At 45.1% G+C, this 17,198-nt stretch overlaps 1 protein-coding gene across 1 annotated transcript in view; it reads left to right on the top strand.

The window, feature by feature from the left end:
* The window catches only part of PIEZO1 (piezo type mechanosensitive ion channel component 1), a 190,900-nt gene that overhangs the window by 148,434 nt on the left and 25,268 nt on the right, over window positions 1-17,198 (top strand). Inside the window, 11 exon segments of the mRNA XM_040408949.1 lie at window positions 2,618-2,771; window positions 4,203-4,446; window positions 5,062-5,158; window positions 6,089-6,257; window positions 6,478-6,567; window positions 7,990-8,066; window positions 9,495-9,572; window positions 10,742-10,842; window positions 15,768-15,897; window positions 16,903-16,931; window positions 16,986-17,064. Of these exon segments, the coding sequence (XP_040264883.1) occupies window positions 2,618-2,771; window positions 4,203-4,446; window positions 5,062-5,158; window positions 6,089-6,257; window positions 6,478-6,567; window positions 7,990-8,066; window positions 9,495-9,572; window positions 10,742-10,842; window positions 15,768-15,897; window positions 16,903-16,931; window positions 16,986-17,064 (1,248 nt within the window).

Below are 17,198 nucleotides of genomic sequence, written 5' to 3'. Positions count from 1 at the left end.
GTTGCTATCGCCCGTTTTGTCAAGATGGCTGTTACTGAGGCTTATCTCGCCAAGGGCAGGGTTCCTCCCCTTGGTGTTACCGCTCACTCCACTAGAGCGGTCGGGGCTTCCTGGGCTCAGAGAAATCGGGCTTCTTCGGAGCAGATTTGCAAGGCGGCCACTTGGTCCTCCTTGCACACCTTCACCAAGTTCTACAGGGTGCATACTCATGCGTCGGCTGACGCTGCTTTAGGCCGTCTGGTGTTGCAGGCGGCAGTTGATTGATGCCTCTGGTGTTGGTCTAGTTTGTTCTGGTCCCTCCCTTCTGGGACTGCTCTGGAACGTCCCATGGTTTCCTGTGTCCCCCAAGGAATATGGGCGAGAAAAGGAGACTTTTGTATTACTTACCAGTAAAGTCTCTTTCTCGCTCTTCCTTGGGGGACACAGCACCCGCCCTTCATTGGGTTACAGTTGTGGTTCCGGCTTGGTTGCCCCCGTTGGGGCTCGACAGTTCTTTTTCCGGTTGGTGGTTATCTTTCACTACTTGGACACGCAACTGGCAGTCTCTTCTCCAGGCTGAAGGGTATAGCTGATGGAGGAGGGGCTTACAGCTTTCGCTTAGTGTCACGCCTCCTAGGGAGCAGAGCTATACCCATGGTTTCCTGTGTCCCCCAAGGAAGAGCGAGAAAGAGACTTTACTGGTAAGTAATACAAAAGTCTCCTTTTATCTTTTTACAATGCCCCTGCAGTTGTTCCATAAAAAAATGTCTTTGGGAAACCCCTTTAAATAGTCAGTTATGTGTATATAGTACATGTGAGGATATTGATTTGGATTCCTGCAATGTTCAGAAAACTGCCACCTTCAATGTTGTGACAGGAAGAGTTGTCATGAGTACTGTACCTAGCCTAGCACTGATAACTTGAAAAAAAATTAGTCTAATGGGCTCTCTTGCTAACCTATTTACGCCACTTTTGTGTCATAAATCGTTTGCATATTATCGCGCTCACCATTTCTGTGGCCACTTTTCAGAAATGGCGAGAAAAGTAGTCGGGGAGTGATAGTCTCCACAGGCCCGGCACATTTATCTTCACGCCACTTTTCTGGCATGAAGAAAGACGTATTCCCATCTTAGACATTGGGGACAGGATATGTCCCCTAATGGCCGATAGGTTTGGGTCTTGCACCTGTACTTAGAACAGAGCTTGCCACGTACAGGAGGACGCACCACTCATGTGCAGCCACCCTCCATTCATTCCTATGGGGTCGCCAGCTTGGCTATTTCCGTAAGCCCCATAGAAGTGAATGGAGCGGTTGCCGCACTTGAGCTGTGCGCTTCCCACTCATTTTAATGGGACTTCTGAAAATAGCTGAGTGTGCGGTACACCCTCTGGCACATGGCAGGCTCCGTTCTAAGTATAGGTGCAGGTCTCAGTCACCATCAGACATTTGGGGCATATCCTAGTCATTAAGATGGGAATAACCCTTTAAATTTATGTCAGCCCTAGCTGTCATAGAGTTGAGTGGGTCGCATGGCCGAAAGATGTGCCAAATATATGAGAGGCGTGAATTTGGCCCATCCCCCAGCAGCACAGGGAGAATCAAGACATGTACAATATGCCGGTCGTGATAAATATTCCTCTTGGGCTGGGTCTACACGACGACATTTGTCATAATGATAGTCTATGGTGTCGCACTGCCACATGTGGCATGCTGCGACTGCGATGTGACAGTCGCAAAAAATCTATTCGAGATGGATTTTTCTGCGACTGTCGTGTCGCAGTCGCAGCATGTCGTATTGCGACACTATAGACTATCATTATAAAAATTGTCGCGCGACATTGGTGCGACAAATGTTGCAGTGTGGTTGTGCCCTATCTGTTGTGCGACGCATGTCGTCGCGTAGACCTAGTCTTAGGGTCCTTTCACATGGGCATGAGTGCCGATTGGCACATTGACACAGGCAGATAATTGTCCCAATGAATGGTAACATGAATGATTGTTCATACTTCTGGAAGATTTATTTTAGCAGCTCATCTCCTTTGTGCACGGGGTGATGTGCTGCTGAAAAACAGGCATTTTTATGTCCAAATAAAAGATCCAGTCAGCTGACTAACGAGCAGTAGATTGTTGGCTGACCAGGGTGTGGTTCACACGTAACGAACGTTCCTCCTCATCGGTCAATGTAAGAGGCCCTTTACTGTGGTTCCACACATTTACTTTATATCCAGTTATACCTGTTTCTTATGTTTTTGGTCCTTGGTTCTCCACCCCTCCTTTTTCACGTGTGCTTTTAGATTTGATACAAGAGAAAACAATATTACAGCCCTGTGTTTCTCCTTTAATCACATCTTTACAAAGTCTCGACTTTGTCCTTGTGTCTTCTGCAGTAATGACATACACATTGAATATGTCCAGCCTGTGTGTATTTAGTAAATGACCAGGATTCCCCATTGTAGACTGAGGATCACTCCACTTCAAAGTCTGCTTTTAACCAAGTGAATGAAACACGTGTAGCTTAGACCGCCCCATACAGTTATCTGAAGTTCTGCCAGCTCCTGCGGGCACCATCATCTTCATCTTCTTTCTTTTTTTATCGTTGCTTATTAAATTGTTGATCTTTCGATGCGTCTATTCCAGGTGACTTTCTCCTGCTGCTGTGTGTGTCCCAGCAGTGGAAGGTATTTGTGAATGAGAAGAAGGAGGAGTGGTACGCCGTCGCCGGGGAGAATACGGAACAGATCAGATTTCCTGCTGACAGGCCAAACTTGGTCCCAAACTTCATCAACTGTCAGTGAGTTCCTTAGACTGTTACCCATTAAAGAAACACTCCATAGTGCAGGGCCAAATGGGGGGGGGGTGCATGACAAAGCTGCAAACGGCATCATAAAGTGAATTCCTGTGTTGTGCACCACCCATCAGACTGCATTTTAGGAAGCTCCATTGTTTTGTTGTAGTTTGGATCACTACTCATTTAAAGGGCATGTCCCATTACAACTTATCCTTCATCCACAGTTTAACGGATAAGTGTCTGGTGGGGGTCCGGTAGCTGGGGTTCTTTACGATCACTAGAACTGGGGACCATGTTTCCCCCATTTGAATTGTGCAGCGAACATGCATGCACACATCTGGTTCGTTGAACTCTTTGGGACTTCTGAAGATAGCTGATCCCCATAAAGTTGAATCCATCAGCAGCGCGTATGTGTGTCGACTACATCGATCAAACGTGGGAAACATGGACGCCTTTTCTAGTCCCAGCGGCTGGACTCTCACCGATCAGACACTTCCTGTATTCTGTTGTAATGAAACAACCCCTTGTAAAGTATTCCTGTATTGTGTCCAGTGGTAAAAGCAACAGTGCTTCGACCTGGATGTTGCTGATCTTTTTACAGACCTAAGCTCTCGGTGACTGGTAAATCACCGCACCATGACAGTGCAACTCTAGTCTTAGTATAAAGTCCATTGGTGCGAAATGCACCAAATTTATTAAGTGTTTTTTTCGGCAATTATTACTTTTTATCTAATGCCCGCAGCCTGCCTCTTGAACAGAAAATGCAGACTTGCCTGCTCCACACAACTCCAGTCCTCTGCGCTGCCTCCAGTATGTCCATGTTCCAGCCTCCAGAGTGTTTACATCCGGCTTTGCATGGGCATGGTCATGTGCTCTGCTGCAGCCAATGACTGGTTTCAGTGGTAATGACCATGCCCATACACCACCTGATGTAAACACATCGGGGACAGGAACATGGATATACCAGAGGCAGTTAGCAGATTATTATGAATTTTTTTTTGTTTCAAGATGCAGGCATTAGATTAAAAAGTAATTACTCCTGGACAACCCCTTTAAGAGATGCAGGCCTCTAAATACATTTGACGCATGTGATGGCAGTACCATGTACCAGAAATTCAAATCAATGAGCTGGTGTAAATCTGAACTATAATTTACGTTAGTTTCCGCCACAAATTATAGTTAATCTGATGGTCTGTGGGAGTCCACTCCCTCCCGGTCTAAGCCCCATTTACTTTTCCTTGCATCCTTTGAAAAGTGGCAAGAACATTGTAAAGATGCAAATTACGCTACAAAGGTGGCGTAAAACGCTTAATAAATGTGTCTGAGTATATCTTCCTATTGTGCTTGCAAGACAAGAAGAGCAGAATAGCAAAGAGCCTTCCTCATGATTTGTAATACTATTGGTCAAGTGAGCCTTAACATTTGTAATTGCAGGTCGTATCTGGACATGCTGAAGGTGGTGGTTTTCCGTTACCTGTTCTGGTTTGTCCTGGCGATTGTGTTCATCACAGGATCCACAAGAATCAGTGTTTTTGGACTTGGTTACTTGATGTCCTGCTTTTACCTCCTCCTCTTTGGCACGGCCCTTCTTCAGAAGCCTCTGAAAGCCAGACTGGTGTTATGGGACTGTTTGATCATCTATAACATTACAGTCATCCTGTCCAAGAATCTGTTGTCGGTAAGAGTTGTCCTTTACCCTTATGTCTGTAGGTTTAGGTGGCCATATACTGTAGGAGGTGCCAACATCTATTCCAGTCTTGCAGTTTTCACATTGCCCACAGAGCCTCATTATAGGCTGATACTTTTCAGCAGTGATCTCATTATCATCACAGGCAGGATTACAGTGACCGGGTTACACCTCTGTTATAAAGATGACAACGGATAACTCAAGATCACACCAATAGGTGATGGACACACCTACACAGAGCATGCCCTCAACATGCTCACATAGAGGTCATTGAGTCCTCTCCAGACTACAGGTTCCTATGGTCCACGTGGTATATATGCTGTAAAGCATATATCTAAATGCTCAGACTCAGCAGCTTTTGCAAGATGGCTGCCCCCATAATCATATACAGAAAATAGAATAAAACATCTATAGCCAGAAAATAAATCTGATGTACATTTAGTAATGTATTGGCTGGACCTGGAGGCGAGTTTAATCTGTGTGAATTTACGTGTCCTCACCAGGTTACTTCATCTGTCGGGCCCATTACAGATGCCATTATGTTTCCAAACCTTTACACACAGACTACTCTGTTCAGTCCCTTAGTATCTTCCTCTTCTCTTCCAGCTCTTGTCTTGTGTGTTCGTCCAGCAAATGCAGAACAACTTTTGCTGGGTGATCCAGCTCTTCAGCCTGGTGTGCACCGTCAAGGGCTACTACAATCGTGAGTATCGCTGAAACAAATGCCTTCTAATTAATCACAAGCCTAATCCACAAACCTAACGCAAATGATTAACCAGTGCCCTTCACCATCTGACAGATGATGTGCCACTAAGTGCCATTCTTGGAGGTTTCCAAATGGGGCATCTCCCTGTAGATATCTGATATAGGCGAGCATTAGAAAGATCACTCCTTCAGGGGGACAAGAAACACAATCTTAACAGTTTTTAAGCCATTTAAGGCTAGGGCTACACGGCGACATGTGTCACGTGACAAAGGGTACAACTACATTGCGACATGTCTGATGCACCAATGTCATGCAACATTTACTGTAACGATAGTCTATGCCGGTGTTGCACTGCAACATGCTGCGACTACGACACAACTGTTGCATAAAAATCAAACTTACGGATTTTTTGCGACTGTCGTGTCGCAGTATGTTGCTTGTCGCAGTGCGACACCATGGACTATCATTACAGTAAATGTCGCACAACATTGGTGCAATACATGTTGCTGTGTAGCCCTAGCCTTAAGACCTTCATAGTGACCTGTCATAGTGTTTCTCCATTAATGCTGCCTGTAAATGATGGATCGTTTGGAAGATTTTATTTTATTTTTTTATCTCGTCTTTTATTATTTGTGTTTTTTTCCCCCGCATTTGTTAATGCATCCAAATGTTACTTTAAAGTCTATAATGTCTGTAGCCTTTTTTATGGTGCTTCTTGCATTGAGTGTTTAAAAAAAAAAAAAAAAACAAATCTGCAAACAAATTAAGAAGCATGTTTTCACCACAAAAAAAGCCCCCAAAAATACTGTGTAAATGAAGCCTGAAAGGGGTTTTCCAGGAGTAAAATATTAATGAATAGGTCATTCATGTCATCATTCCCCAAGCATCGTGCGTGATTTGCCATTGACTACTTATTTCTGTCTCTAGCCAGGGAAGTGGACAAAGGTCACGACTGCCCGCTGCCTGTGGAAGAAGCCGGTATCATCTGGGATAGCATTTGCTTTTTCTTTCTCCTTCTGCAGAGAAGAGTCTTCCTCAGCTCCTACTTCTTACACGTGGTCTGTGACCTTCGCTCTTCCTCCCTGCAGGCCTCCAGGTCTGGTCGCTTACCCTACGTATTGAGTAGTAATGATATAAGACTAGCGTACTATATAAACTGCACTAGTGCGTTCTACACCAGAATCCCATTGCATGTGACGGATTCCAGTTACATTATTTTGAAAGGCAATAAAATAGTGATCTAACATTGTACTGAGCATAGCTGAGAGATCCTGCATCTGTCATGATATATCTATATATGTGTGTTTTCTCTGTAGGGGATTTGAGCTCTTCATGGCCAGAATCAGAAAAAACATGGATTTCCGCCACGACACAGAGAGACGATGTCTTGGTCAACTCAAAAAACAGTGAGTCCCCATAATATCAGGCACCGATGCAGACAATCCAACAGCCAAAGGATGGGCAGGTTTTATTTTTAGGATACTTCTGTATTGCAATGTAATGTGTCAGTCGGCCTGAGGGCTCGTGCACATGGCCGCAGCTGTTTTTGAGATCCGCAAATTATTGATACCGGCCGTGTGCGTTCCAGAATGGAACGTTCTGCCTTCTTTAGAACTGTCCTATCCTTGCCCGCAAAACACACAAGTACAGAACATGTTCTATTTTTTTTTTTTTGCGGGGCCACTGAACGGACATACAGATGTCGACAGCACATGGTGTGCTATCGGCATCTTTTGCAGCCCCCTTAAAGTGAATGGGTCTGCATCCGACCCGTAAGAGAAATGTGGATCGGAAGCAACCCAAAACCACGGTCGTGTGTATGAGCCCTAAGCCTGTTAGACCCAAAGGCTTTAAAATGGCTGGCCACTGCAGCAGGGTGTCAGGGCCGTTGATGATTCAGACTCGGCGTCTGCGACGCTTTAATAGTATAGTATTTCACGTTTAAGCCCTCCCACCCATGACATAATACTGTAGTATATCATGGGGCAGGAATGGGTTAAAAGAGGTTATCTTCAGGACACAACCCCTTTAACCCCTTCAGGACCTCCGCCGTACATGTACGGCGGAAGTTCGGTCTTTAAACATGGCGCCTGCTCGCACTATTTTAAATAGCAGAGACCCGCGGCACATGTATGTGATCAGCCATAAGGCTGATCGCATACATTTTCCCCTTCAGATGCCGTGGTCAAATGTGACCACGGCATTTGAGCAGTGCGGAAGCCGCACTCTTCCGCTCCGGTAACAGCGTACCCCCGCTGAGATCGGGGAACCTGTTACATTGTTGAAAGCAGGCTTCGGAGTCTATTTCAGGAATATACCAATGCAGGCCACTAGGTAGGCAGCATTGTATTGTTATATTTCAAATGGAGTGTTCAATGATGGCTATATAGCCATCAATGAGCACAATGGGCAATCTAATGATTGCCAGTTATTGTCACCCAAAGTGAAAAAAATATCTAAAAGTTAAAATCACCAATAAAATAAAAACCTTAATCAGAATTGAGTTTTTTCCCAATTCTACCCCATTTGGAATTTTTTATTCTGCTTCCCACTACATAGTATGGAACCGTAAATGGTGCTTTTAAAAAGTACAATTTGTCCCGCAAAAAAATAAGCCCTTGTCATGCTATGTGAATGGAAAAATGAAAAAGTTAGGACTATGGGAAGGCGGGTGTGAAAAATGAAAACGCAAAAAAGGAAAATGACAGGATCCTCAAGGGGTTAAGCTTCTCCCTATGTTTGGGGTCGTTATTGGTTTGCCGTCTTATTTTGAATGTCTGAACACCGTAAATCAGTATGAATAATGAACGGCCAATTGTTCTCCGCAGAATGGAAAGAATTCGAGCCAAACAAGAGCGTTATCATAAAGGAAGGAAGCAGAGTGAAACCGAGCAGGAAAATGCAGGTACAGTACTCTCAGACGGAGGATATGAGCACTGTTGTTGTACTTATTGCATCTCTGAATGTCCTATGGAGTTCCTAACCTTGCGCTAAGTATATAAAGGGAGTTTATCAGCTTATTTTCACAGATTAAACTACTGCCAGCAGACTGTAGGCGACATAAGATGCAAGCAGAACATCCCTTTTTTCCCTTTGTGGTGGTTCCTTGGTCCAGAAAACAAAGTTCGATCTGATATGCAGATGAATCTCCAAGTGATGCCCGCTCTGCTGCATCTGGAGGCATTGCCCTTGATCGGCGATAACACCAATCACTGACGTTTTAACTCCTCAGATGCCATGGTCAATAGTGACCACGGCATCTAATCAGTGAAATCCCAGGAGTGCTGCGCTTCTGGGGCCTCAACGGCTCCCCCGCAGCGAGATCTAGAGAGCTGTTCAGTTTTTATGGCAGCCTCGGGTCCTCTGAAGAGTTCTTATGGAGCCCGGCCTGTGGTCATAGGCTGCAATGTTAAATCATTGCTGTCTGTGCCAGAAAAGATCAGATAACCGCATGTTCAAATCCTTTAAATTGAATAAGAAGTGATCAAAACGTCATACACACTCCAAAATGGTATCAATAGAACTACAAATGGACCCGCAAAGAAATGAGCCCTCAAACAGCTCCATAGACATAAATGTAAAAAAGTTATGTTCATGATTTTTTTTGTTTTAAGTATTAAAACATAAGAAAAACTTTATAATTGTGGTAATGCTGTAACCGTACTGACCCAGAGATGGAAGGTAACAGGTCAGTTTTACCTCATACGGTACTCTCTAAGAACAAAACCTGTAAAACTGCCAGAACTATGTTTTTTCCCGAATCCACCCCATTTAGAATTTGTTTTCCAGCTTTCCACTGCATTGTATGAAATATAAAATGGTGCCATTAGAAAATTTCACTTGTCCAGCAAAAAACAAGCCCTCTTACGGCTATTTGAACGGAAAGAGGCAAAAAAAAAAAAAAACCTTAAGGCAGGCATGTTCAACCTGCAGCCCTCCTGCTGTTGCAAAACTACAACTCCCATCATTCCCTGATGGCCTACAGCTGTCATCCTACAGAAGGGCATTGTGGGAGTTGTAGTCTTACAGAAGCTGGAGGCCCGCAGGTTAAGCATCCCTGCCTTAAGGTGTTAACTCTGACAACCCCTTTAAGTACCAGCCATGTTAGGTGGCTTCAGACTGAATCCTGTGAAAAGCCTATCCATATAAATCGTTACAAGGAGCTGTCTTTATTTCTTATAGAGAACACACTTGTAACTCCGCTAATCAGGCAGGCAGTTTTTGGCTGCAGATTATTCTTGCGCGCCTGTGATTGTACGTCCGTATGTCCACATCTACTACTGACCAATGACAAAAGACAGATTTTTTTTTTCTCTCTTTGGTTGAATTCCAGGTGGAGAAGATGGTGGTAAAAAGGGGCCATCCAAAAAGAAGATTCACTGGAGCCGCCCATGGTTAGATCATGCATCAGGTAGTTATAAAGAGCTGTAAAACATGGGAATAATCATCATAAGGCTACATGCACGCGACCGTGGTGTGTTTTGCGGTCCGCAAATCGCGGATCTGCAAAACACGGATGGCGTCTGCGCACATTCCGAAATTTGCAGAACGGCACGGACAGCCTTTAGTATAACTTTGCGCTTTGCGGACAAGAATAGGACATGTTATATTTTTTTTTTTTTTTCGGGGCCACGGAACGGAGCAATGGATGCGGACAGCACATGAAGTGCTGTCCGCATCTTTTGCAGCCCCATTGAAGTGAATGGGTGCGCATCAGAGATGCCAAAACTGCGGCTCGGATGCAGACCAAAACAACGGCCGTGTGCATGAGGCCTAAAAGTATAATTTTTCAAACGCGGAGGAACAGGAAAGCGATAAAGAACACAGGCAAAACGGATGTAACTGATTTTTCACACACTATGATAATAGAGCTGGGTGAGATTAAATCATAGTCTCCGTTGCTAGCATGTGATTTTTCATATCTCATCGGATCTCAATTTACAATCCAAACGCTTGACATATGTAGCCAGCTACAAGTTTCACCCGTACAAAGCTCTGTCATGGAGTTTTTAGTATCTGGCTCTGCTCATACTACGAGTGTCCATTTTATTAGCATTTCACTAGCAGTTTGGTGGCAAGATTAGTGTCATTTGCAGCACTATTCTTTTCATTAAAAATGGAAATCTTACAGACCCGTTACAAGTCACTGAAATCCTTCGATATATGGCAAGATCCATTTCAGAGTGGAAAGTCTCCATTAGTCTACCTGCACACGGGTCTTGCAGAAATTCTGCATGAATTTCCGTGCGGATTACTGTGCGTTTCAGCACCAAAAAACACGTTTTACTTGCGGATTTGATGCGGTTTTGCCGCAGATCTCACCCTTGCATTGGAATCTGCAGGAAAGAATTGACACGCTGCAGATTTCAAAATCCACACTGAACAAAAAAGCAGAGTGTACATGAGATTTGTCTAATCTCGTACACTTTTCTGGTACTGTATTACGGTGCGGTTTTTCAGAGCGAGAATCCATAACTTGTGTAGAGGGCCTTTTAAAAATGAAAACCAAGACACCAGTGTGAACAGACATATATTTTATATACCGATCCCCCATCTATGTGTTCTCTGTGTCCCTGGCAGTTCTGCATTCTGGAGATTATTATTTGTTTGAGTCGGACAGTGAGGAAGACGAAGAGTCTACACTGGAGGAGCAGAGACCACCTAAGCAGAGCGCCTTCCAGGTACGACCAGGCTGAGACACAAACATTTACCCCATTCGGATAATTTCCTCCTCATAGCAAAAATCTGCAGAGACATTTCCCTCCCCACACATTCCAATAAATAGGACGCGTGCGTGATATGGTGTCATGGTTGCCACAGCAGCTGTACTGTCAGGCGTGCAGTTGTATCTCTCCAGGTCGAATGTCAGATACCGCAGGAGGATATGCCTGGAGGAACACTTTAAGGCCTATTGCACACGACCGTATGGCTTTTTCAGTGTTTTGCGGTCCGTTTTTCACGGATCCGTTGTTCCGGTTTTTGTTTCCGTTGTGTTTCCGTTTCTGTTCCGTTTTTCCGTATACAGTAATTACATAGATAAAATTGGGCTGGGCATAACATTTTTCAATAGATGGTCCGCAAAAAACGGAACGGAAACGGAAGACATACGGATGCATTTCCGTATGTGTTCCGTTTTTTTTGCGGACCCATTGACTTGAATGGAGCCCGGACCGTGATTTGCGGGCAATAATAGGACCATGTCTATGTTGGAAGCGCGAAAGAAAAAAAACAGAAATACGAAACGGAATGCATACGGAAGTACATCTCCGTTTTTTTTTTGCAAGCCATTGAATGAATGGTTCCGTATTTGGACGCAAAAAACACGGCAGTAAACGGGAGGAGAAAAAAAATGGCCGTGTGCAGGAGGCCTAATTCTGAGTTAAGTGTTCCTAATACAGTGTGAAATCTTTCTCCCAGTCTCGCAGGCCCGCTGCTGCGGTACATTGGATTCTGCCTGTCCTTTTAAGCCACACATCCAGACCCCTCACTCCACCTGCCGTTTCCAACTTGAGAACTCTCGTATTCATCACATCTCCCGCCTGGACTATTGCAACATCCTCCTGCGTGTCCTCCCATCAAGCACTCTCGCACCCCTCCAATATCTTCTCAACTCTGCTGCCAGGTTAATCCACTTCTCCCCTCATTTCTCCTCTGCCTCCTCCCCTTCTGCCAATCTCTTCACTGGATCCCCATTGTCCAGCAAATTAAATTTAAAATAACTTACAACTACATATCTGGCCGTCCACGACCTGTCCCCTCCTTGCATCTCTTACCTGCTTTCTTGATACATCCCCACACATAACCTCAGATCCTTACAGGACCTCCTCCTCCATTCTCCTCTCATCTGTCCCTCACCAATCGACTACAAGATTTCTCATGTGCCTTTCCCCATACTCTGGAACTCACTACCCCAACACATCATGCTCTCCCCCAAACATCCAAAGCTTCTTAGAGTAACCTGAAAACCCCATCCTTTCAGGAAAGCCTACCATCTGCAATGAGCATGCTGCCACCGCACAGCCACATGAGCAGCGTAATACCCTCACCTACTGTGTTCAACCCTTCCCCTTATAGATTGTAAGCTATTGCGGGGCAGGGTCTTTTTACCAGTCTGTTAATAGTTTCTTGTTTACTGTGTTTTTTATTTCTGTGTAACCCCAGCTGGATGTACAGCACCATGGAATTAATGGTGCTTTAAAATAATAATAACAATAAATCTGACTGGGTGCTGAGCGGCGATGGAAGAAATCCCCTTCTAAGGACACTTCACTCACATACAAGCAATCCCTCCTCATTTTCCAAATCCTCACTCGCTGATGCAAAACAGGCCTACTTCTCATCTCTCATATCTTCCCATGTCCCCACAGCCCTAAACAACATTTTAACACTTTTAACTCCCCCAGCGCCCCCACAGTCTCCTCATCTCAGCTGAGGACTTTGCCACATAATTCAAACAAAAGATCGTCAACATCAGAGAAAGCTTCAGTGCACAGTCCCCACAGACCCTCTACACAACTGCTCGGTCCTCTTCTCCCAAAACCCGCTTCTCCACCATTACAGAAGAAAGTCTCCACTCTACTCGCCAGATCACATGTCACCACCTGTGCACTTGACCCAATCCCATCCCACCTCATCCCTAACCTCACCACAGTGTTTATCCCAGCCCTAACTCATCTCTTCAACCCATCACTAACCTCTGGTGTCTTCTACTCTGGTTTTAAACATGCTACCATTACACCCATCCTCAAAAAGCCTTCACTTGACCCATCTTCTTTGTCCAGGTATAGCCCCATATCACTTCTTCCATATGCCTCAAAGCTACTTGAGCAACATGTCCATTCTGACCTGTCCTCTCGTCTCTCCTCCTGCTCCCTCTTTGACCGGCTACAATCTGGCTTCCGACCCCACCACTCCACTGAGGCTACCCTTACCAAAGTCACCAATGACCAAAAAACAATACTCTGTCCTCCTTTCCCTTGACCTGTCCTCTGCCTTTGACACTGTTGACCACTCCCTTCTGTTACAAACTCTCATCTCTTGGCATCACTGACCTGGCCCTTTCCTGGATCACATCATACCTCAGAGCGGACATTTATGTCTCGTTTCCACTGAGCGGATCGGTTCGGGTCGGTACGGTATGGTTCGCTATTTTGGGTGTTTCCACTATGAAAGCGATCCATAAAAGCGAACCGTACCGCACCATTCAGGGTCCTGCTTCAGATGTAGGGCCATAGAAAAATGGAACGGTTCGGATAGGGCGGAGCTACTTGCCTCACACAATACATTCTCCTGATTGGCGGCCTGAATTACGTCAAACGTAAGCACAACATAAACACCACGCCACATTTTTTTCTTAACCGCGTATGGACCCGGCGGCCCGAGTTGCAGTGGAAACGCTCACCTAAATAGACCGGACCATTACAAATCTTCCAAACTGTGCCGACCCGAACCGATCCGCTCAGTGGAAACGAGGCATTAGCGTCTCCCAATCTCATACCACCTCCTCGTCTCATTCCCTCTCTGTTGGTGTCCCGCAAGGCTCTGTCCTAGGACCCCTGCTCTTCTCTATCTACACTTTCGGCCTGGGACATCTCATAGAGTCCCATGGCTTTCAGTATCACTTTTATGCTGACGACAGACAGATCTACCTCTCTGGTCCAGACATCACCACCTTACTATCCAGAATCCCACAATGCCCATCTTCCATATCCTCCTTCTCCTCTCGCTTTCTAAAACCTAAAGGGAACCTGTCATCAACTTTATGCTGCCCATACTAACGGCAGAATAAAGTAGAGACAGGTGAGTTGATTTCAGCGCTCTGTCATTTAAAAGTAAGTGGTTGCCGATAACCAACATCACAATCATTGCAGACTGGGCCTGGAAAAGAGTCATGGCCACCAGAGAAGAGTCATGGTTATTCATGAATTCCTGCTCTGCCGCCCATTTGCTGATGACTGACAGTCTTTCTTCTACCTAGTTTTCTCCCTTTCTCTCTAGGAGAGAACTGCCAGTCATCAGCAGATGGGTGAGAGAGCGGGAGATTAGGAATAACCAGGACTCTTCTCAGGTAGATTTGACTCTTTTCAAGGCCTGGGCTGCAATGATTATGATGCCGGTTCTCGGCAACCACTTACTTTTAGCTCATGAGTGACACACCGCTGAAATCAGCATTTCTGTCACTATTTTATGCTGCCCTCAGTGAGGTCAGCATAAAGTTGATAACAGGTTCCCTTTAACAATGATAAAACGGAATTTATCATCTTTCCCCCCTCTTGCTCAACCCCCCAAATAGACCTATCTATCGCGATCAATGGCTGCACACTCTCCCCGGTCAACCAAGTCCGTTGTCTTGGTGTGACCTTGGATTCTGCCCTCTCCTCCCGACCACACATCCAAGCCCTTTCCACCACCTGCCGCCTCCAACTCAAAAACATTTCCCGCATCCGCACGTTCCTCAACTTTGAGTCTGTGACAATGCTTGTACATGCCCTCATCATCTTCCACCTAGACTACTGCAACATCCTCCTCTGTGGCCTTCCATCTAGCACTCTCGCACCCCTCCAATCTATCCTCAACTCTGCTGCCCGACTGATCCACCTCTCGCCCTGTTACTCCTCTGCCTCTGCCAATCCCTTCACTGGCTCCCCATTGCCCAGCGAATTCAGTTCAAAATACTAACAAATCATACAAGGCCGTCCACAACCTGTCCCCTCCCTACATCTCAGAGCTACTTTACCGATACATCCCCACACGTATCTCTGATCCTCAGAAGACCTCCTTCTCTCCTCTTATCACCTCTTCCCACAATCGCTTCCAAGATTACCCCAACATATCAGACTCTCTCCTACAGTGCAATCCTTCAAAAGAAACCTAAAAACCCACCTCTTCAGACAAGCCTACAACCAGTGACCCTGCTGCCTGTATACCGCCATGACCAACTTCACCCGTACCTACTGTGTCCTTCTCCCATACCATGTAGATTGTAAGCCCTCACGGGCAGGGTCCTCTCTCCTTCTGTACCAGTCTGTAACTCGTCTTGTTCATGCTTAGTGCAATTGTCTGTATTATGTATATGCACCGCTTATCATATGTAGGGATGAATGGCGCTTTAATAATAAATAATAATAATCTGACCTCCTAGGCCAGTGGTGGCGAACCTATGGCACTGGTGCCGGAGGCGGCACTCCGAGCCCTCTTTGTGGGCCCCTGCACCCTGGAAAAAGTCTATGGTGTACCAATATGCCTTAGACTTTTTCTGCCATTCATCAGCGCACAGGCAGCGCAGTGAATGCAGGCAGGCTATTATAGCTAAATGATAAAGTACATGGAATATATACTATGTTGGACTGTAGTATTCAGGGTAAATTGCCGTGTTGGCACTTTGCGATAAATAAGTGGGTTTTGGCTTGCAGTTTGGGCACTTGGTCTCTAAAAGGTTCGCCATCACTGGCCAAGATGAATTTGGCTGCAGCTGAACAGAGAGCTGGAGCAGGTTTACCTTTTGTAACCAAATCGCACAGGATTCCTATATATATTCGATGTACACATATAATTTACACCCTGATATTGTTTTGGTACATTTTAGGCTAACTTTTGTGTCTTTTAGTTGGCATATCAGGCCTGGGTCTCTAATGCCAAAACTGCCCTAAAAGAACGAAAGAGACACCAGCGACAAAAAACTGAAACTGAGAAGATGAGACACAAAGTGAACAAAGAAGCGTCGGCCGAGGAAACAGGTGCACATTTTATCTATTATTCTGACTTTTGTATTCCGATTTAAAGCAATGGGCACGGACTCCTATAGCCCTGGGTAAGTTTACCTTGAAGTGGTTGGTAAATTAGGTTAATTCTCTAAACCAATCTTATTTACTACATAGGCTACTTTCACACCTGCTTTTGGTGCGGATCCGTTTGCATTATTCTTTAAACAAAAAGTCTAAGTCAAAACTAATCCGTCCTGACTTACATTGAAAGTCATTGGGGGTTTTCAATTGCCCATAGTGTGTCAGTGGAAAAACTGATCCGTCCCCATTGACTTACATTGTAAGTCAGATGGATCAGTTTGGCTCCATCGTCAGGCGGACATCAAAACGCTGCCAAGCAGCGTTTTGGTGTCCACCTTAAAAGCGGAGCGATGAGACCGAATGCAGCCAAACTGATGCATTCTGAACGGATCCTTATCCGTTTTGGGCCGCTTGTAAGAGCCCTGAAATTGGGCGCCCAATGAGAGCCCTGAAACTGATCTCACAAGCGGACCAGAAACGCCAGTGTGAAAGTAGCCTTAGAGAGTCTGTCACCACCTTTATGCTGCCCGTAGTGAAAGTCACACAGTGTTTTCAACGTATTGTGAAATTGTACAATATTTTTGTTACATCGCTCAAGACAATGTATAAGATGCCCAATCAGCCACTGATTGACAGCTTTCTCCCTGTAACATTGTAGTAGATGGGTGAGCACAATGAGAGCAGCTTTAACTGATAAATGTAATTTTGCAGAAATACTTTTTTAGGCAGTACCTAAGAGCCACAGCACTGAAATCAGTGTGGCTGCCTTTTGGGCCATCATGGAGGTGATGACATATTCCTTTAAAGTAATTGCCTGAAAACCAAGCAGCATTATTTTAGCACTTGGACTGTGGTTCAGCTGAAATGAGACTTAATGCCTGTAATACAGAAGCTAAAATGCATCCTTATTAGGGTTTTCAAAATGTGACCTCCTTAGTTTACTTTTCTGGGTTGTAGAGAACATTAAGAGTGCAAATATAAGAATTGTAATTTATATTAAATCTGCATTAAAGTCTAATATGTAATCTTATTGTTACAAGGATGGAGAGTCTGTGGATGAGAAACAAGAGGAGCCATCAACTACTGAAGCTGGAGAGGAGGGGCTGTGGGAAGATCACGGTGAGCAGGAGGTCACCGTATATGTGAGGGCGGTGATCTCGCTGGTATCGCTTAATTCCTGTTTGTATTGTGAAGCTGCACTCTTATTAAAGGGGCTAGCCCATGAATAATAGAAGAAACTAAAATCAGACATT

This window comes from Bufo bufo, chromosome 10 (genome assembly GCF_905171765.1).
Source record: "Bufo bufo chromosome 10, aBufBuf1.1, whole genome shotgun sequence".
Taxonomy (NCBI): Eukaryota; Metazoa; Chordata; class Amphibia; order Anura; family Bufonidae; genus Bufo; species Bufo bufo.
The sequence above is the reverse complement of the archived record's forward strand: the minus strand, read 5'-3'. Positions and strand labels throughout refer to the sequence as shown.